We start from the raw sequence: 17760 nt of genomic DNA, 5'->3' as shown, positions 1-17760 counted from the left end.
CGTAACCACATCTGTTTAAAAATGTTAAGGCCTTCTTAGAGCTTTCTGGATAAAGTCCAATCTTCTAAACAAGAAAAGACTCCTCATCCTCTGGTCTATTCTTATCTCTTGATTCTCATCTCTTGCTCTGTCCCACTTGCTATGAAGCTCCAGCTGTATGAAAAACTTATACATCAGACTGTTTTATCTCTGAACTTTCCCATACACAGTTCTTTGGCAAATCCTCTACCTGTGCCATGCTAACCCTTCCCTATACTTCCCAATTCAGTTGTTTTTCCCTCTTTAAGAAATTCTCTTCTAAAAACCTCTCAGCCATCTCCCCACACCATGTACACTAAATTTGGTACCCTGTGCACCAAACATCTATTAAAGGTCTCATTTCATGGGAGTAAATGCAAACTCAGCTGGAAGTTTTTGAGGGGAAAGCCAATGTTTTATCTTTATTTCCTCTATGCCCAGTGTACGTGACACACAGCAGATGTGCAATCTTAATGTTTAAGTAGTGAATGAAGGACTCATTTCCTCTTCTACAGAGGAAAAGGAGCGGGACCTAAGAATATTATTTTCATAGTTTTAGACTTTTTTGCTTACTTTTTGGTTGAGTTATGAAATATAAGTTATCTTAAATTTGAGAGAAATTGGGACGTTACTGAATTGACATAAAGGGATGAGTGTTTCATTAAAATGCCAATGCTAATGTTTTACCTCTTAAGCCAATTTACCCACTGACTTCTTAATTGGGACAGACCTTTAGAAAGGTCAGCTATGATGACTTGCCACTTTGGAAATGGTAATGACATACCGCTTCTTTGCCTCTGGCATATTTTAACTCCTCATTCCACAACTTCTGTTGTTCAGCTTCCAGGTCCTTAGTTAATTTATTAATAGTCTGCTGCAATTCATTTCTTTCATGATTTATTCGCTCAATGTCTGCAACTGAGTACTTCTGGTTGTCAATAATATTCTGTAGTCGAGTGTTCTCCTGTTTTATTGTTTCACATTCTAGTTCTGTGTTGGAAAAAAACAAATTTTTAATGTATCTTCAATTACTACAAAGAAACAGATGCCATCCTGTAATAGAGCTAAGATAGCTAAATTTCCAAATCATATATATGTGTGTATATATAATATACATATGTTTTTATATATACTTCATATATATAAATTTCCAAGTCTCATTTACATATATATATAAATTTCCAAGTCATATATATACATATATATGTATATTCTCTTTTTTTGGGATAATTCTTTTTGATCTTTCATAAAATATTTCATAAAAGATTTGTTATAAACAAATGTTATTTGTTTATAACATTCTGGAAGATAGTAAAATTAAAGTTTTATGTTAAGAAACTTATTTCCCTATTAGCTTGCAATGGTTTTCAAAAAGTACTACATGAAAAAAAATGTGGCTTCATAAATAATGACTGTCATTAAGAATTCTGGGTTCATGCATGCATCTACATTTGAATGGCCCTGCACGGGACCAAAGGACATTCTAGGCTGAGGCTCCATGATACCACAAGGTGTCAATATTTAAGAGAATATGACACTTAAAACTCACAATGTGAACAAAATGAAACTTTTGTAATATCGAGGATCACTCCATTGACCTTCCTAGAAAAAGGATCTCTAATTTCACTAACAAAACATGAAGAAGGTTAAGAAATATCCAAAACAGCTGGCTGCTTACATAAAGAAAACAGTTGGACAAGGTGAAAAGCCCAGATTAAACCACATAAGGCAGTCTATTTCAGAAAGTTAAACATCGCTTTCTAAATTCCTGTTACAGAAAAAGCAGTCCCCTAGAAGTGGGGATTGTGCCATGGCAAATAATAAATGAAGTGACTTGCGCAGGCTACCTGCCTGAAAAACTAAGCCATGACAGTTGAGTCACACATATTTGGTTAATCCCAGTGATTCTGGTTCTTCCCAAACAGAAAACCCATCATCAAAATATAGTGTTTTTTTTTTCTAAGGTTTCTCAGGACCATGAAACAATGGCCAAAATTTTGTTCAGCAGGAAAACTTTTGATTTTTTTTGAAAAGGCTCATTGAATGTAGTTTTAACTTTCTGGAGAAAGAAAAGTATAAGTGAAGAGCTTGGAGTTGTAGTGGATTGCCTTCCTGGGCTTACCAACAGTTTACAGAAGAAAGCCAGTACATTTGTTATTTCTAGTTAAGTCACTGCTTTAAAGCAAATTTGAAAAGTATGTAATAGTAGATTAAACTGGCTTCAGTGGCCAGGTGCGGTGGCTCACGCCAGTAATCCCAGTGCTTTGGGAAGCCCCGAGGCAGTTGGATCACCTGAGGTCAGGAGTTCGAGACCAGCCTGGCCAACATGGCGAAACCCTGTCTCTACTAAATCAGCTGGGCATGGTGGCGCATGCCTGTAATCCCAGCTACTCGGGTGGTTGAGGCACGTGAATCACTTGAATCTGGGAGGCGGAGGCTGCTGTGAGCCGAGATCGCGCCACTGCACGCCAGCCTGGGGGACTGAGTGAGACTCTGTCTTGGGAAAATAAAGTAAAATAAAATAAAATAAACTAGCTTCAAGCAGTCATAAAAAGGTGGTGGTCAGAATTATCATCCGAACAGAAATTATAAATGACAGAAATGTTCTGATTTTAAAACAATTAAGTGGATTGTAGGAAATCCATAGGAAAATCATCTTACTTTGGTTCCAGGATATATGTATATGATGAGACGCCATAAATAAGAATCAGGATACAGATGCTTATTTATTACAGTCACATTGAGAGATTTCATCTACTAAAGAGCATCTGGTTATTCAAAACGTAGTTGGACTATATGATTTACAAAAAAGGTTACTGTCTGAGAACTGTGAATTGTAGAAGAATTGTCAAAACCATTTTTTCTTTAAAAGGACACATAATTAAACCCCTAATGAAACCTTAACAGTCTACTTCACATTGAAGTGGAAAAATATAGTAAAGGAACAGCTTCAACTTCAATGAGATAAAAGTGCACTGTGAAGACTGTCTGCCTTTGGGACATGTGGTTATTTGGTAACATTGTTTAAGAACTACTGGGTCTTAATGTCGTCCTGCATAAGAATATGATTTATACTATGTGAAAAAATGAGATAAGACTTATTATGGCCGAGGCAGGTGGATCACCTGAGGTCAGGAGTTCGAGACCAGTCTGGCCAACATGATGAAACCCTGTCTCTACTAAAAATACAAAATTAGCCAGGTATGGCGGCACATATCTGTGGTCCCAGCTACTTGGGAGGCTGAAGCAGGAGAATTGCTTGAACCCAGGAGACAGAGGTTTCAGTGAGCTGAGATGGTGCCATTGCACTCCAGGCTGGGTGACAGAGTGAGACTCCAGCTCAAAAACACACACACACACACACACACACACACACACACACACCAGAGTTTATTCATATTTTACTGACATTTTCAGTGATAACTATACCAAACTGGTTAGGTTTTTGCTTTCTCTGTTTACCAATAGTGTTTTCCAACCTTCTGTGACTCATGACCTATATAGAATATTATAGCATTTTTATAGCAGGCTGGGACGAAAGGATGAAGATGACCAAGGGGTCAAGAAAGTCATCCTGAAGGTGGAGAGGATTGGTATTTTGGTATATTGGTTTGTTACAACCTATTTGCAGCACAGTGAGCTTAAAGCAAATTCATGGTTAAAGTCAAACTTTATGCATTTATCACCGGCATCTGCACAAAAAAATTCACAACATATAATATCTATAAAATTTATGGTTGGGCATAGTGGCTCATGCCTGTAACCCCAGCACTTTGGGAGGCTGAGGCGGGCGGATCACCTGAAATCAGGAGTTTGAGACCAGCTTGGTCAACATATAGTGAAACCCTGTCTCTACTAAAAAAGATGAAAATTAGCTGGGCCTGGTGGTGCATGCCTGTAGTCCCAGCTACCTGGGAAATTGAGCGGGGAGACTTGCTTGAACCCAGGAGGCAGGGGTTGCAGTGGGCCAAGATTGAGCCACTCTACTCCAGCCTGGGTGACAAAGTGACACTCTGTCTCTCAAACAAAACAAAACAAAAACAAAATAAAATTTAAATACGTCGCATTCACTCAAGCCATGAATGGCTTTACATAATCAAAAAAGTTAAAACACTCATAGGATAAAAAATCTTAGATTAACAGTTATAAAATTAATGTCTCAAACTACATCACTCTGGAATGGCAAATGATTGTTTCTCTCTCACCTACTGAGTTTGCAGCTGTCAGAAAAAGTTCTCACAAGAACAAGAAGGATGTATGACAGTTCTCTTGATCATACGCTGACAAGAAAGATAAAGTATTAGCATTAGAAAGTATTGATTAAAGGCCAGGTGCTGTGGCTCACGCCTGCAATCCCAGCACTTTGGGAGGCTGAGGCGGGCGGATCACGAGGTCAGGAGTTTGAGACCAGCCTGGCCAGCATGGTGAAACACCGTCTCTACTAAAAATACAAAAAATTAGCCGGGCATGGTGGCACGTGCCTGTAATCCCAGCTACTTGGGAGACTGAGGCAGGAGAATTATTTGAACCCGGGAGGCAGAGGTTACAGTGAGCCGAGATGGTGCCACTGTACTGCAGCCTGGGTGGCAGAGCATGACTACATCTCAAAAAAAAAAAGAAAAAGTATTGATTAATTGCATTATAAAAATTGTTATAATAATAATTTAGTCCAAGTTTCTTTGTCATCATGGAGAATAAACAAAGGACATGATTAGGGGTGAAGTGTAAAGTAGTTAATATATTTAAAGAGTTGGTTTAGAGCAAATCCTATATATATATATATATATATATATAAAATCAGAGTTATTTGGGGAAAAAAAAAAAAACACAGATTCAGCAAATAACCCTGGTAATTACTAGTCTTGAGTTGACAATCAATACTCCATAGACTAACAGTTAAATCAAATATCCTAAGGGCCATGTATACAACTTCCTCATGGGACAGACACAGCCTGCAAAATCCCAAAAGAAACAAACAGAAGTAGGCAAAGTCCTGGGAGAATAGTACAGTTGTCAATAAATTTATTTTTAAAACTATAGCCCAGTGGCTCTGTGACTTATAGATACCTTTCTTTACTCTCCTTCAGGCACTGCAGAAGAATCAAACAACTGCATGTGCCACAGTGTTTTACAGAATTTTATGATTAAGATTGCTGTGTTTATGAAAGTAAGCTTACAAGACATAAAAGAGCTTTCTATAGTTGCTCTTTTCCCCAAGAACTGCAGTACCTGCAGCTTTAAATCAGTTTCAGCTGCCCAGCTGCTTAGGCGGTAGTGATGGAGGATAGCCAGTTACAGCCGACTGAGACAGGCAGAGATCAAGAATCTGGCTTATTAGAGCCAAGCACGGTGGAGCCCACCTATAGTCCCAGCTATGTAGGAGGCTGAAGTGGGGAGATTATTTGAACCCAGGAGTTCAAGATCAGCCTAGGCAAAATAACAAGACTTCATCTCAAAAAAACAAAAGAATCTGGTTTATCTGGTTTATTAATTACAAAGTGGAATAGAGTACATATTTGTATAGAATATTTTATATATTTCTATATTCAGGCAGCATGTTTTCTTAGGTTAGGCCCTTCTTGGCTTCAAAAAGCCAAATGCTTGAAAACATGTAAGGAGTAGTAGGCTGAACAATGGCCACCTAAATATATAAAATTCTGTCTCTGGCAACTGTGAAATTACCTTATTTGGGAAAAGGGTCTTTGCAGATGTGATTAAGTATCTTGAGATAAAGAGATAGCCCTGTATTATTATCCAGGTGGGCCCTGAATCTCATCCTAAATGTCCTTATAAGACAGAGGCAGAGGTAGATATTTCACACAGGTAGTAGAATACAAACACACAGAGGAGAAGGCAATGTGAAGATGGAGGCAGAGATCGGAGTGATGTGAACATAGCCCAGTAATGCTGTCAGCCACTAAAAGCTGCAAGAGGCAAGGAATAGATCCTGAGTCATTGGAGGGATGCAGATCTGCTGGAATAGCCTCTAGAACTCTGCGAGAATACATTTCTGTGGGGTTTTTTTTTTTTTTTTGAGACGGAGTCTTGCTCAGTCGCCCAGGCTGGAGTGCGGTGGCGCGATCTCAGCTCACTGCAAGCTCCGCCTCCCGAGTTCACGCCATTCTCCTGCCTCAGCCTCCCGAGTAGCTGGGACTACAGGCGCCCACCACGGCGCCCGGCTAATTTTTTTGCATTTTTAGTAGAGACGGGGTTTCACCGTGTTAGCCAGGATGGTCTCGATCTCCTGACCTCGTGATCCGCCCGTCTCGGCCTCCCAAAGTGCTGGGATTACAGGCGTGAGCCACCGCGCCCGGCCCATTTCTGTGGTTTTAAGCCATCCAAACTTGTGGTCATTTGTTACAGCAGCCTTAGGAAACAAATACGAAACACACTGAAAACTTGGTAGCCTGCTCTAGGCATGTATCACAGAAGAACAAAAGATATGGATAACAAAGCTGTTTTGACACGTGATAAATCCCACATGGGTTCGCATCCCAGTCTTTCAGCATTAGCTCTGCTTACCTACTCTAGCAATTTCCTCATTGAGACCATTTAATTTCTGGTCAAGAATGGCTGAATGAGACTCCAAATTGCTCATGTATGCCTGATACTTTTGAACATCTCCTTGTAAGGAAGCCTTCAGTTTTCTCAACGACTCTAGACGATTCTTTAAGAGAAAAGAATATGACTTCAGTTATTTTCAATAATCATTCCATATTTTATTTTAAAGTAAAGCAATATTATTTAAATTTATTTTAGAGAAAGGTAGATCTGAGTTTTCCTTTCACTTTTAGAGGGAGTCAAAATAACTAAAAGGGGACTACACTGTCAGTTTGAAATAGGAAAAAAAACAATGGCTAGAGTTGAAAAAGCACAAACATTTAAAATCTGGTATTTTACAACAACAGTTTGAGTGCTTCACTAATAATGCAGAAAATAAAGTTAGATATCTGAAAAACTCAGGATACAATATACTATATAAACCCATTTATTAACCATTCCTTTTGCACTATCTCCAAAACTCAGGGCTTCTTGTGACTAATGCTCCCTAGAGGTATATAATACAGGGCCTTTATTCAAAAGTACTTTTGGTCTTATGTAAGCAGGTAAGAATCTTTCATCATATTCAGAGCACCATTAGTCTAAGACTGATAGACCACAAGGGAAAACAAGGATCCACAGATACCAAATATGTTTTCATTGGGAGTTCACTATGTGAAAATTTAACTTTTAAGAGGCTTAATTTGTTAATCTATTTGTGAAAAATTTTGATAAGGCAGCTAATATCCAAGGACACCCAAAAGTCTAAAGGAGCTCTCAAGTAAGTGTGTAAACATGTTTACTAACCGGTTCTTTTTCTCTTTCTTGTTCCAATCTTGCAATCTGTTCATTCAATGCTCTGTTTTTTGCTTCTAATGATTCCAGCTTAAAAGCATCCACATTAAATAAATCCTCTGGAGACAAAATCCAAAAGCTTTTTAAGACCTCAAATTTGCCTAGAACATTCTGTCCCAAGTTTTCACCATTAGTCCCTCCCTCACTTCCTTCTGGTCTCTGCACAAAACACTATTAGTGAAGTACATCCCATCCTTGTAAAATAGCAAACGCTTTCCATTACTCCACTGTACTTCGACTCTCCTTGTCCTGCTTGATTTTTCTCCAAAGCACTTATCACCATTTGACTTAAAGTTGCTCACTTCATTGTTTTCCTCTTTCTGTCTACTAAAACGTAAGCTCATAAGGGCAGAGGTTTTTATCCTATTCATTACTGTATCCTTAGTGCCTAAATGGTGGCTGGCGCATAGTAGGTATACAATAAATATTTATTTGAATGAATGAATGCAGTTTTTATGCTTGGTTAATTATATATAGAGCTATCAAATTACTCACTAGATGCTTGGATCATTCTAAATTTTCCTCTCTTAAAGCCATTTATTTTGCTCCCTTTCCCATGTGAACAAGCTGAAATTGTCCTGTTTACTCTTTAGGAAGATACAGATCCAGAGGACTATAAGGGAATGCTTTCACCTTTTGTGCTAATACTGTGCAAGGTGATTGATTCCATTGTCTTCGGAGGAATAGCTTCACCTCCATTTATCTACTTTACCCTCCATTTTGGCATTTTATATACAAGACTATTTCAATAGAAAGAACGAAAATGTAAAATAATACCTCTGGAATGTTTTAGAGTCAGCTAGTAAATACTGTATGTCACTAGGTTGTAAATGAGTAAAAAAAAAAAAAGAAAAGATTTTCCTTACATATTTGGAAGTATAATGTCTTGTTAACTTTTGCCACAAATTTTGAAAGAGATCTTAGGTCTTTTGACTAATTGGTGCTTTAATTTCTCAAATAGTAAGCAAGGACAACATAGGGATATTATTCCCCAAGAGGAATAACATTTGCTAATTATCGTCTGTGCTTCTGGTAGCATGTTTGGTACTTTATTACACTGACATCTACTGCTGTTAAACTTTGTCAGATTGGTCAAACATTTTATTAAGGCCTCACAGACTGTAAGAGGTTCTGCCACAGGTCTGGCTCCAACACTAGTATTCTTTTAGCTTAACTACTCTACACCAAAGAAACCACAAAGATAAAAATCAGTAGGCATCCAGATACATTTAAAGTAAGTAACTCATATGAACATTGGATATGGTACATAAATTACCACTCCATGAGCTGAGTTAAATGACCAAAAGCAAGCACCCTAAGAACAAGATCACTTACTCAGTTTTGACTGCAACTCTGCATTCATCTCATCAAAGCTGTCGGCACCACTCATAAAACTCTCATAGCATTTTATGGTGTAGTCCAAAAACAACTATGGGGTTAAGCAGATTATAAAAACAAAGTCATGATTCTCTATTTGGTTTGTTTCACTTTTCTAGGTAGAAATTTAAATTTGAATTTAAAAAATAGTCAGAAACACTAAGTAGTCAGATGAACCTATAAGTAAGAGACAAAAACCTAGGCTATATAATTATGCTATACAGATGTATTTAGTCTGATACTTCTAAATATGAATAATGAGGATAAAATAACACTTAAATTTGGATAAAGGCAATATTTAAAAACAGTAAGCCATACCTTCAGAATTTTGAGAAGGTCAAACAAACAAGGAAGCTTATTAATACATGTAATTCAACATGAAATATACAAACTTAATCATCTTTAGGAATAAAGCACGTGATGAAAAATTTAAATAAACTGCTGATCATCTAAGTCCAATTGAATTGAGAAGGTCTAATTGCAAAAACCCAAATGTAATTAATGAAGGCTACAATTACATTGTAACTTCAGTCTACAAAATGAAGTGCATGATGAGTAGCAATCCAAACAGCACAATACTAGAATTCTTAACATTTATCCAAGAGAAAATAACACTATATTTTGCATTCATGAGATGTTTTGGTCACTGAGAATGTAAATTTTATGAGAAGGCAAGAATGGATGATCAGCATTTTCCATAGCCTAGATGAAGTAAATATCCCTCAAGACAGACCAATTCCCTTTGTGCTAATTTGTTGCTTATTAAGGTGACTTTGAAGTGAGTACTCTGAATAGGTAGTCTGAATATTCCTGTAACTGGAAAAGTGTATCACTGATGGTAAATTAATACATTTTCATTCTCCTTCAAATCAGTTGCTGTGAATTTGGTAAGACTGAATCAGTTTCCTTAAGCTTGGTCAATTTTGATCTTATAGGTTTAAAAATATTGAGTTTGTGGACTCACAAAACTGAGTATCAGAATCTTGTGAAGACAGATACTCTGACAACTTTAATTACAAACAGTACTTTATAGTTTCCCATGTGCTTCTTTATATATTGTCATTTGAAATAATAGCTATAATAGCTCAGATAGCAAGAATAATTTTTAACCTTTAGGATGGATGTCAAGACATTTAACACTTTTTTTTTTTTTTTTGAGATAGGGTCTCACTTTGTCCCTCAGGCTGGAGTACAGTGACATGATCTTGGCTCACTGTAGCCTTGACCTCCTGGGCTCAAGTGATCCTGTAGCCTCAGTCTCCCGAGTAGCTGGGACCACAGGCATTCACCACTATACCCAGTTAATTTTTGTACTTTTTGTAGAGATGGGGTTTCGCCATGTTGCCTAGGCTGGTCTTGAACTCCGGAGCTCAAGCAATCTGCCCACCTCGGCCTCCCAAAGTGCTAGAATTACAGGTGTGAGCCACTGTGTCTGGTAAGACATTTAATATTTAATAGATGTTGTAATGTACTTGGGTGAAAACTGAGGTGCAATTAGAGGCAGCCCAATATACATATTGCAATGTGTGAGGATAATTTTCTCAAGGGGAGGATCAAAGGTTTTCTAGGAGCCTTTCCAGCTGGGATCATTGTTGAAGTAGTAAAGGTGTGTGTTTATTTTTTGTTAAAAAGAAAAAGGCAATGATGCCAACACTAGTCGGTTGATGTATCTTTGAACTACATCCCAGGCAGTCATAAAAGATGGGACTGAAATTATTCCCACTTTTCTTTTGTGACAAAATTTTCAAAGAATGAAGGTTAGAATTAGAACAGAGGAATAGTTTTTCTTCTAAGTGGCCTGTGTGATGACTGGTTTTTTATGTATGCTAGGAAATATTAATGTATAATCTTAATGTTTCTTTTATCCCAACCACTTTTGGAAGTGGTGACTCTGAGCTAAGTGGCAATATGACTAATGAAAAAGGTCAAAACAAAATAAACAACCCACCCACATGCAATATCTTAAGACTCAACCTATTATGTTTTGTATTGACAAAGAATTATATTAAAATAATGTTGCCAATATTGATATCTTCAGTCTACAACAGAAAGGAGGAAAATAAACATTACGTCTATAACATATAACGTGTTATGATTTAATTCAATCTCCTTCCATTTTTTACTTAGTTAACATTTTCAAATTTTTGTGACTAGTTAATTCTAAGAAATTATAATGTGATTCAAACAGATCCATTAATATTTAAAAAATCAAATTTAGAATGTTTTCAGGAAGCAAAAAGACAACTCTACAAAAGAATATACAGACAATCCCTGACTTAACGATGGTTAGACTTCAGATTTTTCAGCTTTCTGATGGTTCGAAAGCAATGGAGTAGCAACCATCCTTTAAGTATCCATACAACCTTTTTGCTTTTCACTGTTAGTATAGTATTCAATAAATTACAAGAGCTATTCAATACTTTATTATAAAAATACGCTTTGTGTTAGATAATTTTGCCCAACTGTAAGCTAGTTTAATTGTTCTGAGAATGTTTAAGGTAGGCTAGGCTAAACTATGACGTTTGGCAGGTTAGGTGTATTAAGTGCATTTTTGACATGATATTTTCACCTTAGAGTCGGTTTATTACTCTATCATAAGTCGAGGGGCATCTGTATTAAATCCAATAGTGACACAATAATACCAAGGCAATTCATCATTACAGTTTATGATAATACATGGTACCTTATTATGCATAATTCCATCTTCAGTTTCTTCTCCCCAAGGCTGCCCATCATCAAATAAAGGTGAACTTTCTTTCATGGCAGTATGTATCTAATTAGTACACAAGCAAGAAAAGCAAGTTGATTTGAAAAATGCAACTTTCATATTTTGGCAAATTCTGTTTTTAGTGTCAATTTTAGAAGCATTTACATTATTGTGTAACTAAAAGTCTCTTTTCATAGGTCATTACATTGAACACATTAACACTTTTGACTTTCTTTTGAATAAAACAATTTGAAGGTATCCTTTTGATAATTTCAAAACCCTTTCGTTTAGTAACTAAACTCTTCAGGATCTAGAAAGGACGGACTCTATATTTACTTCCGTCCTACAGGGAAAAATGTTGACCTTTATGCTGTTATTAACCCACTGAGAGCAAATATACACATTTTAATGCAACTTTAAGAATCCAAAACAGAATTGCCACATAAAAGGTGAGTCAATAATAATTTTTCAGTATGTACAATATGAACTTTAGACGAAATTTTACAATAGAAAATCTTTAGAAATACAATAGTTTCAATTGAAAGTGTAACATAAATTATAGCAAAACATTCAGATGTTTAAAATTGACAAGCTAAAAGGAAAATAGTTAAAGGTTTTTAAGGCATAGAAATTCTATTTTGGAATGCCTGTTTTTATATGTTCTTTTAAAAATATAACATTTAAAACATGAAAAAATAGAAAATTTAAATGAAATTGCTATAAATATACATAAATGTAGATATAAACACAGATATACTAGATATAAATATATCTATTAATATCTATTATTATCTTGATATATAGGTATCTAGATATAAATATGTATTTTTTTTTTTTTGAGACGGAGTCTCACTTTGTCACCCAGGATGGAGTGTGGTAGTGCAATCTCGGCTCACTGCAACCTCTGCCTCCCAAGTTCAGGTGATTCTCCTGTCTCAGCCTCCGGAGTAGCTGGGATTACAGGCATGAGCCACCATGCCTGATTCATTTTTATATTTTCAGTAGAGACGGGGTTTCACCACGTTGGCCAGGCTGGTCTTGAACTCCTGACCTCAGGTGATCCAACCGCCTTGGCTTCCCAAAGTGCAGGGAATAACAATAATAACAATAACAGGGAATAACACTGCACCTGGCCAAGATATAAATATGTATCTAATAGTATAATGAACACTAAGTATAAGAATACTAACTTCTAGGAAAAGGATTATGCATTAGGAGTACATAAAAGAAGAATGGGGTTTCGAAAAACAATTAAGTTTTGTCATCTTGGAATTCACATACAGGATTTCTCAGGGAGACAATGTCCTTACCCTAGAGTTGTTTGCCCTGCTACCCCTTTCCTATTCTAAAGGCACTCAGAAGATTCTTTGTTTATCTAAGGAGGATGTAGAAGAGCTCTAACAACTGGGTCTTTTATCTTGTCTTTTTTTTGACAAGGCCTCAGGTGGCAGATAGATTTTTTTTTTTTTTGAGACGGAGTCTCCCTCTGTCGCCCACGCTGGAGTGCAGTGGCCGAGATCTTGGCTCACTGCAACCTCCGCCTTCTGGGTTCAAGCGATTCTCTTGCCTCAGCCTCCTGAGTAGCTGGGATTACAGGTGCCTGTCCCCATGCCTAATTTTTGCATTTTTAGTAGAGACAGCGTTTCACTATATTGGCCAGGCTAGTCTCAAACTCCTGACCTCAGGTGATCCACCCACCTCGGCCTCCCAAAGTGCTGGGATTACAGGCATGAGCCACCGTGCCCGGCCAACACATAGATTTAATAAAGTCTGAAAGACATGTAGGGCAGAACCCAAGATAAGGAACAGAATCTTATATCTTGTCAGCAGGGTAAAGACAGTTTCTGTCACCTTGTCAAGGTCCTTGTGAAAACTCTTGCTACTTTGCAAGATTCAAGGAGAGCCTTACACAGGGACATACAGACCCCAAGAGCTATGGAAAAGACTACTGAAAGGACTGAACAATTACGAACTAGGAAGACTGGTTGAAATAGTATCAACCTGTAATTGTAGATATAAAAAGTATAGATTTGGATCATGTTTTCATCTACAGGTGGCATTTTCTACTATAACACCACTTCTTAATATTGTGAGACATCAGAGGAGGAAAAGGACACAGAGGGATCTGGGATAAGTCAGGCCCAAGTTCACTTTGATCACTAACCAAAAGGCTAACAAGACGCTCCTGAAGGGTATGCAACCCTCCTATTTATGGTCCTTAGTAGAGAAGACATGGTAACTTTGGCTAAATTATTATCACTTAGACACCATAATAAGGACTGATTATCTGCCAAGTTCTGTGCAAGGAGGCATAGTGAGATAGGAAATCAAAGTTTATTTATAAAGCATGAACAAACAATTCAGGAGCATAATGAATAATAAACAATGAACAAATAGAGGTCATTAGGAAATCAACATATTAGATCGATAGGTCAAGACAACAACAATAATTTCAATACATCCTGCAAAAGCATAGGATAACCTTCAAAGATCATTCTTGATAAAAGTGAATAAACTTCAACATGAAAAACATTATCTTCTATTGAATACATCATACTAAATGATAAAATGAAAAATATTTAATTTAAAAACAGTGGTTAGTAATAGAAATCAACTGAGAACAGTAGTTGTAATAAAGCAATTCGATAAGGAGGCCGGGCACGGTGGCTCAAGCCTGTAATCCCAGCACTTTGGGAGGCCGAGATGGGCGGATCACGAGGTCAGGAGATCGAGACCATCCTGGCTAACACGGTGAAACCCCGTCTCTACTAAGAAATACAAAATATAGCCGGGCGAGGTGGCAGCGCCTGTAGTCCCAGCTACTCGGGAGGCTGAGGCCGGAGAATGGCGTGAACCCGGGAGGCGGAGCTTGCAGTGGGCTGAGATCCGGCCACTGCACTCCAGCCTGGGCTACAGAGTGAGACTCCGTCTCAAAAAAAAAAAAAAAAAAAAAAAAAAAAAAAAAAAAAAATAAAGCAATTCAATAAGGGTAGTAAACACAAAAAACTCTTTTAGTAATAATCACCATAGAAATAGAATTAAAAAAAGAGAAAACCTGTTCATCATAGTAACAAAACACATGGCATTGATAAAAAATATGTTGTTTGGGCCGGGCGCGGTGGCTCAAGCCTGTAATCCCAGCACTTTGGGAGGCCGAGACGGGCGGATCACGAGGTCAGGAGATCGAGACCATCCTGGCTAACACAATGAAACCCCGTCTCCACTAAAAATACAAAAAAATTAGCCGGGCGTGGTGGCGGCGCCTGTAGTCCCAGCTACTCGGGAGGCTGAGGCAGGAGAATGGCGTAAACCCGGGAGGCGGAGCTTGCAGTGAGCCGAGATCGCGCCACTGCACTCCAGCCTGGGCGACAGAGGGAGACTCCGCCTCAAAAAAAAAAAAAAAAAAAAAAAAGTTGTTTGATATTAAGAAAACTACATGGCCAGGTATGGTGGCTCATGCCTGTAATCCCAGCACTTTGGGAGGCTGTGGCAGGTGGATCACCTTACGTCAGGAGTTCAAGACCAGCCTGGCCAACATGGTGACACCCTGTCTCTACTGAAAACACAAAAATTAGCCAGGCGTTGTGGTGGGCACCTGTAATCCTAGCTACTTGGGAGGCTGAGGCATGAGAATTGCTTGAACCTGGGAGGTGGAGGTTGCAGTCAGCTGAGATCACGCCACTGCATTCCCGCCTGGGCAACAAAGCAAGACTCTGTCTCAAAACAAACAAACAAACAAACAAAAACAAACAAAAAAACCCCATAAAACGAAAAAACAAAAAACAAAAACAAAATCTTACTGAAGGAACAAAAGAGATGAATAAATGAGATTTAACACGTTCCCAAATGACAAGATTAAACATTGACAGGATGGAAATTTCCCCTTATATATCGTGAATTCAATGTTATATCAATAATAACAAAATCACAAGATTTTGTTAAAATCTGAAAAAATAATTTAGAGAGTGAGGATATGACAATAGCTAACATTGTAAAAAGAAGTTCCTCCTCTACATAAAATATATTAGAAAGTGACAGGAATTAGTATGGTCATGAAGCAGGGATAGAAAAAAAAGAGCAGAGAAATAGGTTTAATTAAGAACATACTGGTGACAGTTCAAACTGTGGGGAAAATATCAGCTATTTATTTTTGAGATGGAGTTTTGCTCTGTTGCCTAGGCTGCAGTGCAGTGGTGTGATATTGGCTCACTGCAACCTCCACCTCCTGGGTTCAAATGATTCTCGTGCCTCAGCTTCCCAAGTAGCTGGGACTTCAGGCATGCACCATCACACCCGGCTAATAATTTTGTATTTTTAGTGGAGACGGGGTTTTCTCATGTTGACCAGGCTGGTCTCTAACTCCTGACCTCAGGTGATCTACCTGCCTCAGTCTCCCAAAGTGCTGGGATTACAGGCATGAGCCACAGCACCCGGCCAACATCAGTTATTCCATAAATGGGACTGAGATACATGAGTGAATCATTTAAAAAAGAAGACCTTGTCTTTCTTTTACTAACATAAACTGGAGATGAATTAAGATTTAAACACAGCACAAAAATTTAAATACACATAAAAATACTAGGAGAAAATTTGAAAAATTGTTTTTTAAAAAACACTGGGGAGGAAAACAAGCCTTCCTAAATGTGGCTAAATTTCTAGGCTTATGTTAAGTGAGAGAGAAAATTAGAAAAAGAAACCTGCAGTCTCTCATGGATTAATACATCACATCATGCAAAGCAATATAAAAAGGAGGGGATTCCAACTTAAATAATGGGCTTGGAGGGCCGGGCGCGGTGACTCACGCCTGTAATCCCAGCACTTTGGGAGGCTGAGGTGGGCGGATCACGAGGTCAGGAGATAGAGACCAGCCTGGCTAACATGGTGAAACCCCATCTCTACTAAAAACACAAAAAATTAGCTGGATGTGATGGCGGGTGCCTATAATCCCTGCTATTCAAGAGGCTGAGGCAGAGAATTGCTTGAACCTGGGAGGTGAAGGTTGCAGTGAGCTGAGATTGCACCACTGCACTCCAGCCCGGGCAAAAAAGTGAGACTCGTCTCAAAAAAAAAAAAAAAAAAAAAAAGGAAAAAGGAAAAAAAAGAGGGGCTTGGAGGTATCGCAAGAGGCCCCTCCCCAAGTGAAGCTACTGTAAGTAATCCACAAGCTCCACATGCTATCTCCCAACCACACAATATCATAAACTGCTTAGGCAAACAAGGGTTAAGTGTTCTAGTGACAATGGGGATATCTGATGGTGAGAGCAAAAACGTAGATATCAAATGTCCATGGGCATCACTGGAGAGAAACAAGTTGAATGCATGAATGTTCTATATAAAGTCCAATGAAACTTGGATTTTTATTAGTGGGCTATGGCATTGGAATTCTGCTCTATTGACAATGGGTGGTACTATATGTATCAGCATGGCTCCTGGGTCAAAATCCATATACCCAGTGCCTGACTTCATTTAGTTAAAGGCTTGCTGATGGCCAAGACAATGTCAGAGGAACAGTATTAGCTTTAGGAATTCTAGCACTAAGTAGGACAGGAAACTCAGAAGCTACAACAGGAGAGACCGCATTAAATTAGATAAAAACTCACATTTCTGAACAGACAAAACAGCACATGAAATTAAAAAACAAAGAAAGGGAGAAAAAAATTACTTGCACCATAGAGACAGGAGCTAATTTCTCTGACTCAACCATTTTTGACTTAACAAAATGGCATTCTTTTTTTTTTTTTTTTTTTTTTTTTGAGACGGAGTCTGGCTCTGTCACCCAGGCTGGAGTGCAGTGGCCGGATCTCGGCTCACTGCAAGCTCCGCCTCCCGGGTTTACGCCATTCTCCTGCCTCAGCCTCCCGAGTAGCTGGGACTACAGGCGCCCGCCACCTTGCCCGGCTAGTTTTTTGTATTTTTTAGTAGAGACGGGGTTTCACCGTGTTAGCCAGGATGGTCTCGATCTCCTGACCTCGTGATCCGCCCGTCTCGGCCTCCCAAAGTGCTGGGATTACAGGCTTGAGCCACCACGCCCGGCAACAAAATGGCATTCTTGCAAATCAATACAAAAAAAGAAAAATATCAAGAGAGTAGATATTATAATAAATGTAAAAAAGTTCACCTTTAAAAACAAAAAATGTAACTAAGAAAAAATTAGCTATCAATTTTTTTTGCTTGTTGTGTTGCCAACTATTAAAACTATCAGTAAGTTTAATACAGATTCAAATTCATAGCAAAAAGCAAATGGTAAAATATAAACGTGCCTA

General features: G+C 38.1%; 1 protein-coding gene and 1 pseudogene across 1 annotated transcript in view; one reads left to right on the top strand and one right to left on the bottom strand.

The window, feature by feature from the left end:
• Window positions 1-17760, bottom strand: part of LOC105478814 (NDC80 kinetochore complex component) — a 47151-nt gene that overhangs the window by 20585 nt on the left and 8806 nt on the right. The window contains exons 7-11 of the mRNA XM_011736439.2: window positions 11474-11563; window positions 8749-8842; window positions 7366-7472; window positions 6541-6685; window positions 803-1008 (exon numbers count right to left, since the gene is read on the bottom strand). Of these exons, the coding sequence (XP_011734741.1) occupies window positions 803-1008; window positions 6541-6685; window positions 7366-7472; window positions 8749-8842; window positions 11474-11563 (642 nt within the window). The remainder of the gene's footprint in view (window positions 1-802; window positions 1009-6540; window positions 6686-7365; window positions 7473-8748; window positions 8843-11473; window positions 11564-17760) is intronic.
• Window positions 1550-2232, top strand: LOC105478950 (KATNB1-like protein 1 pseudogene; annotated as a pseudogene).

This window comes from Macaca nemestrina, chromosome 19, assembly GCF_043159975.1.
Source record: "Macaca nemestrina isolate mMacNem1 chromosome 19, mMacNem.hap1, whole genome shotgun sequence".
NCBI classification, from domain to species: Eukaryota; Metazoa; Chordata; class Mammalia; order Primates; family Cercopithecidae; genus Macaca; species Macaca nemestrina.
Note: the sequence above shows the minus strand (reverse complement) of the source record. Positions and strands in the feature narration are given on the sequence as shown.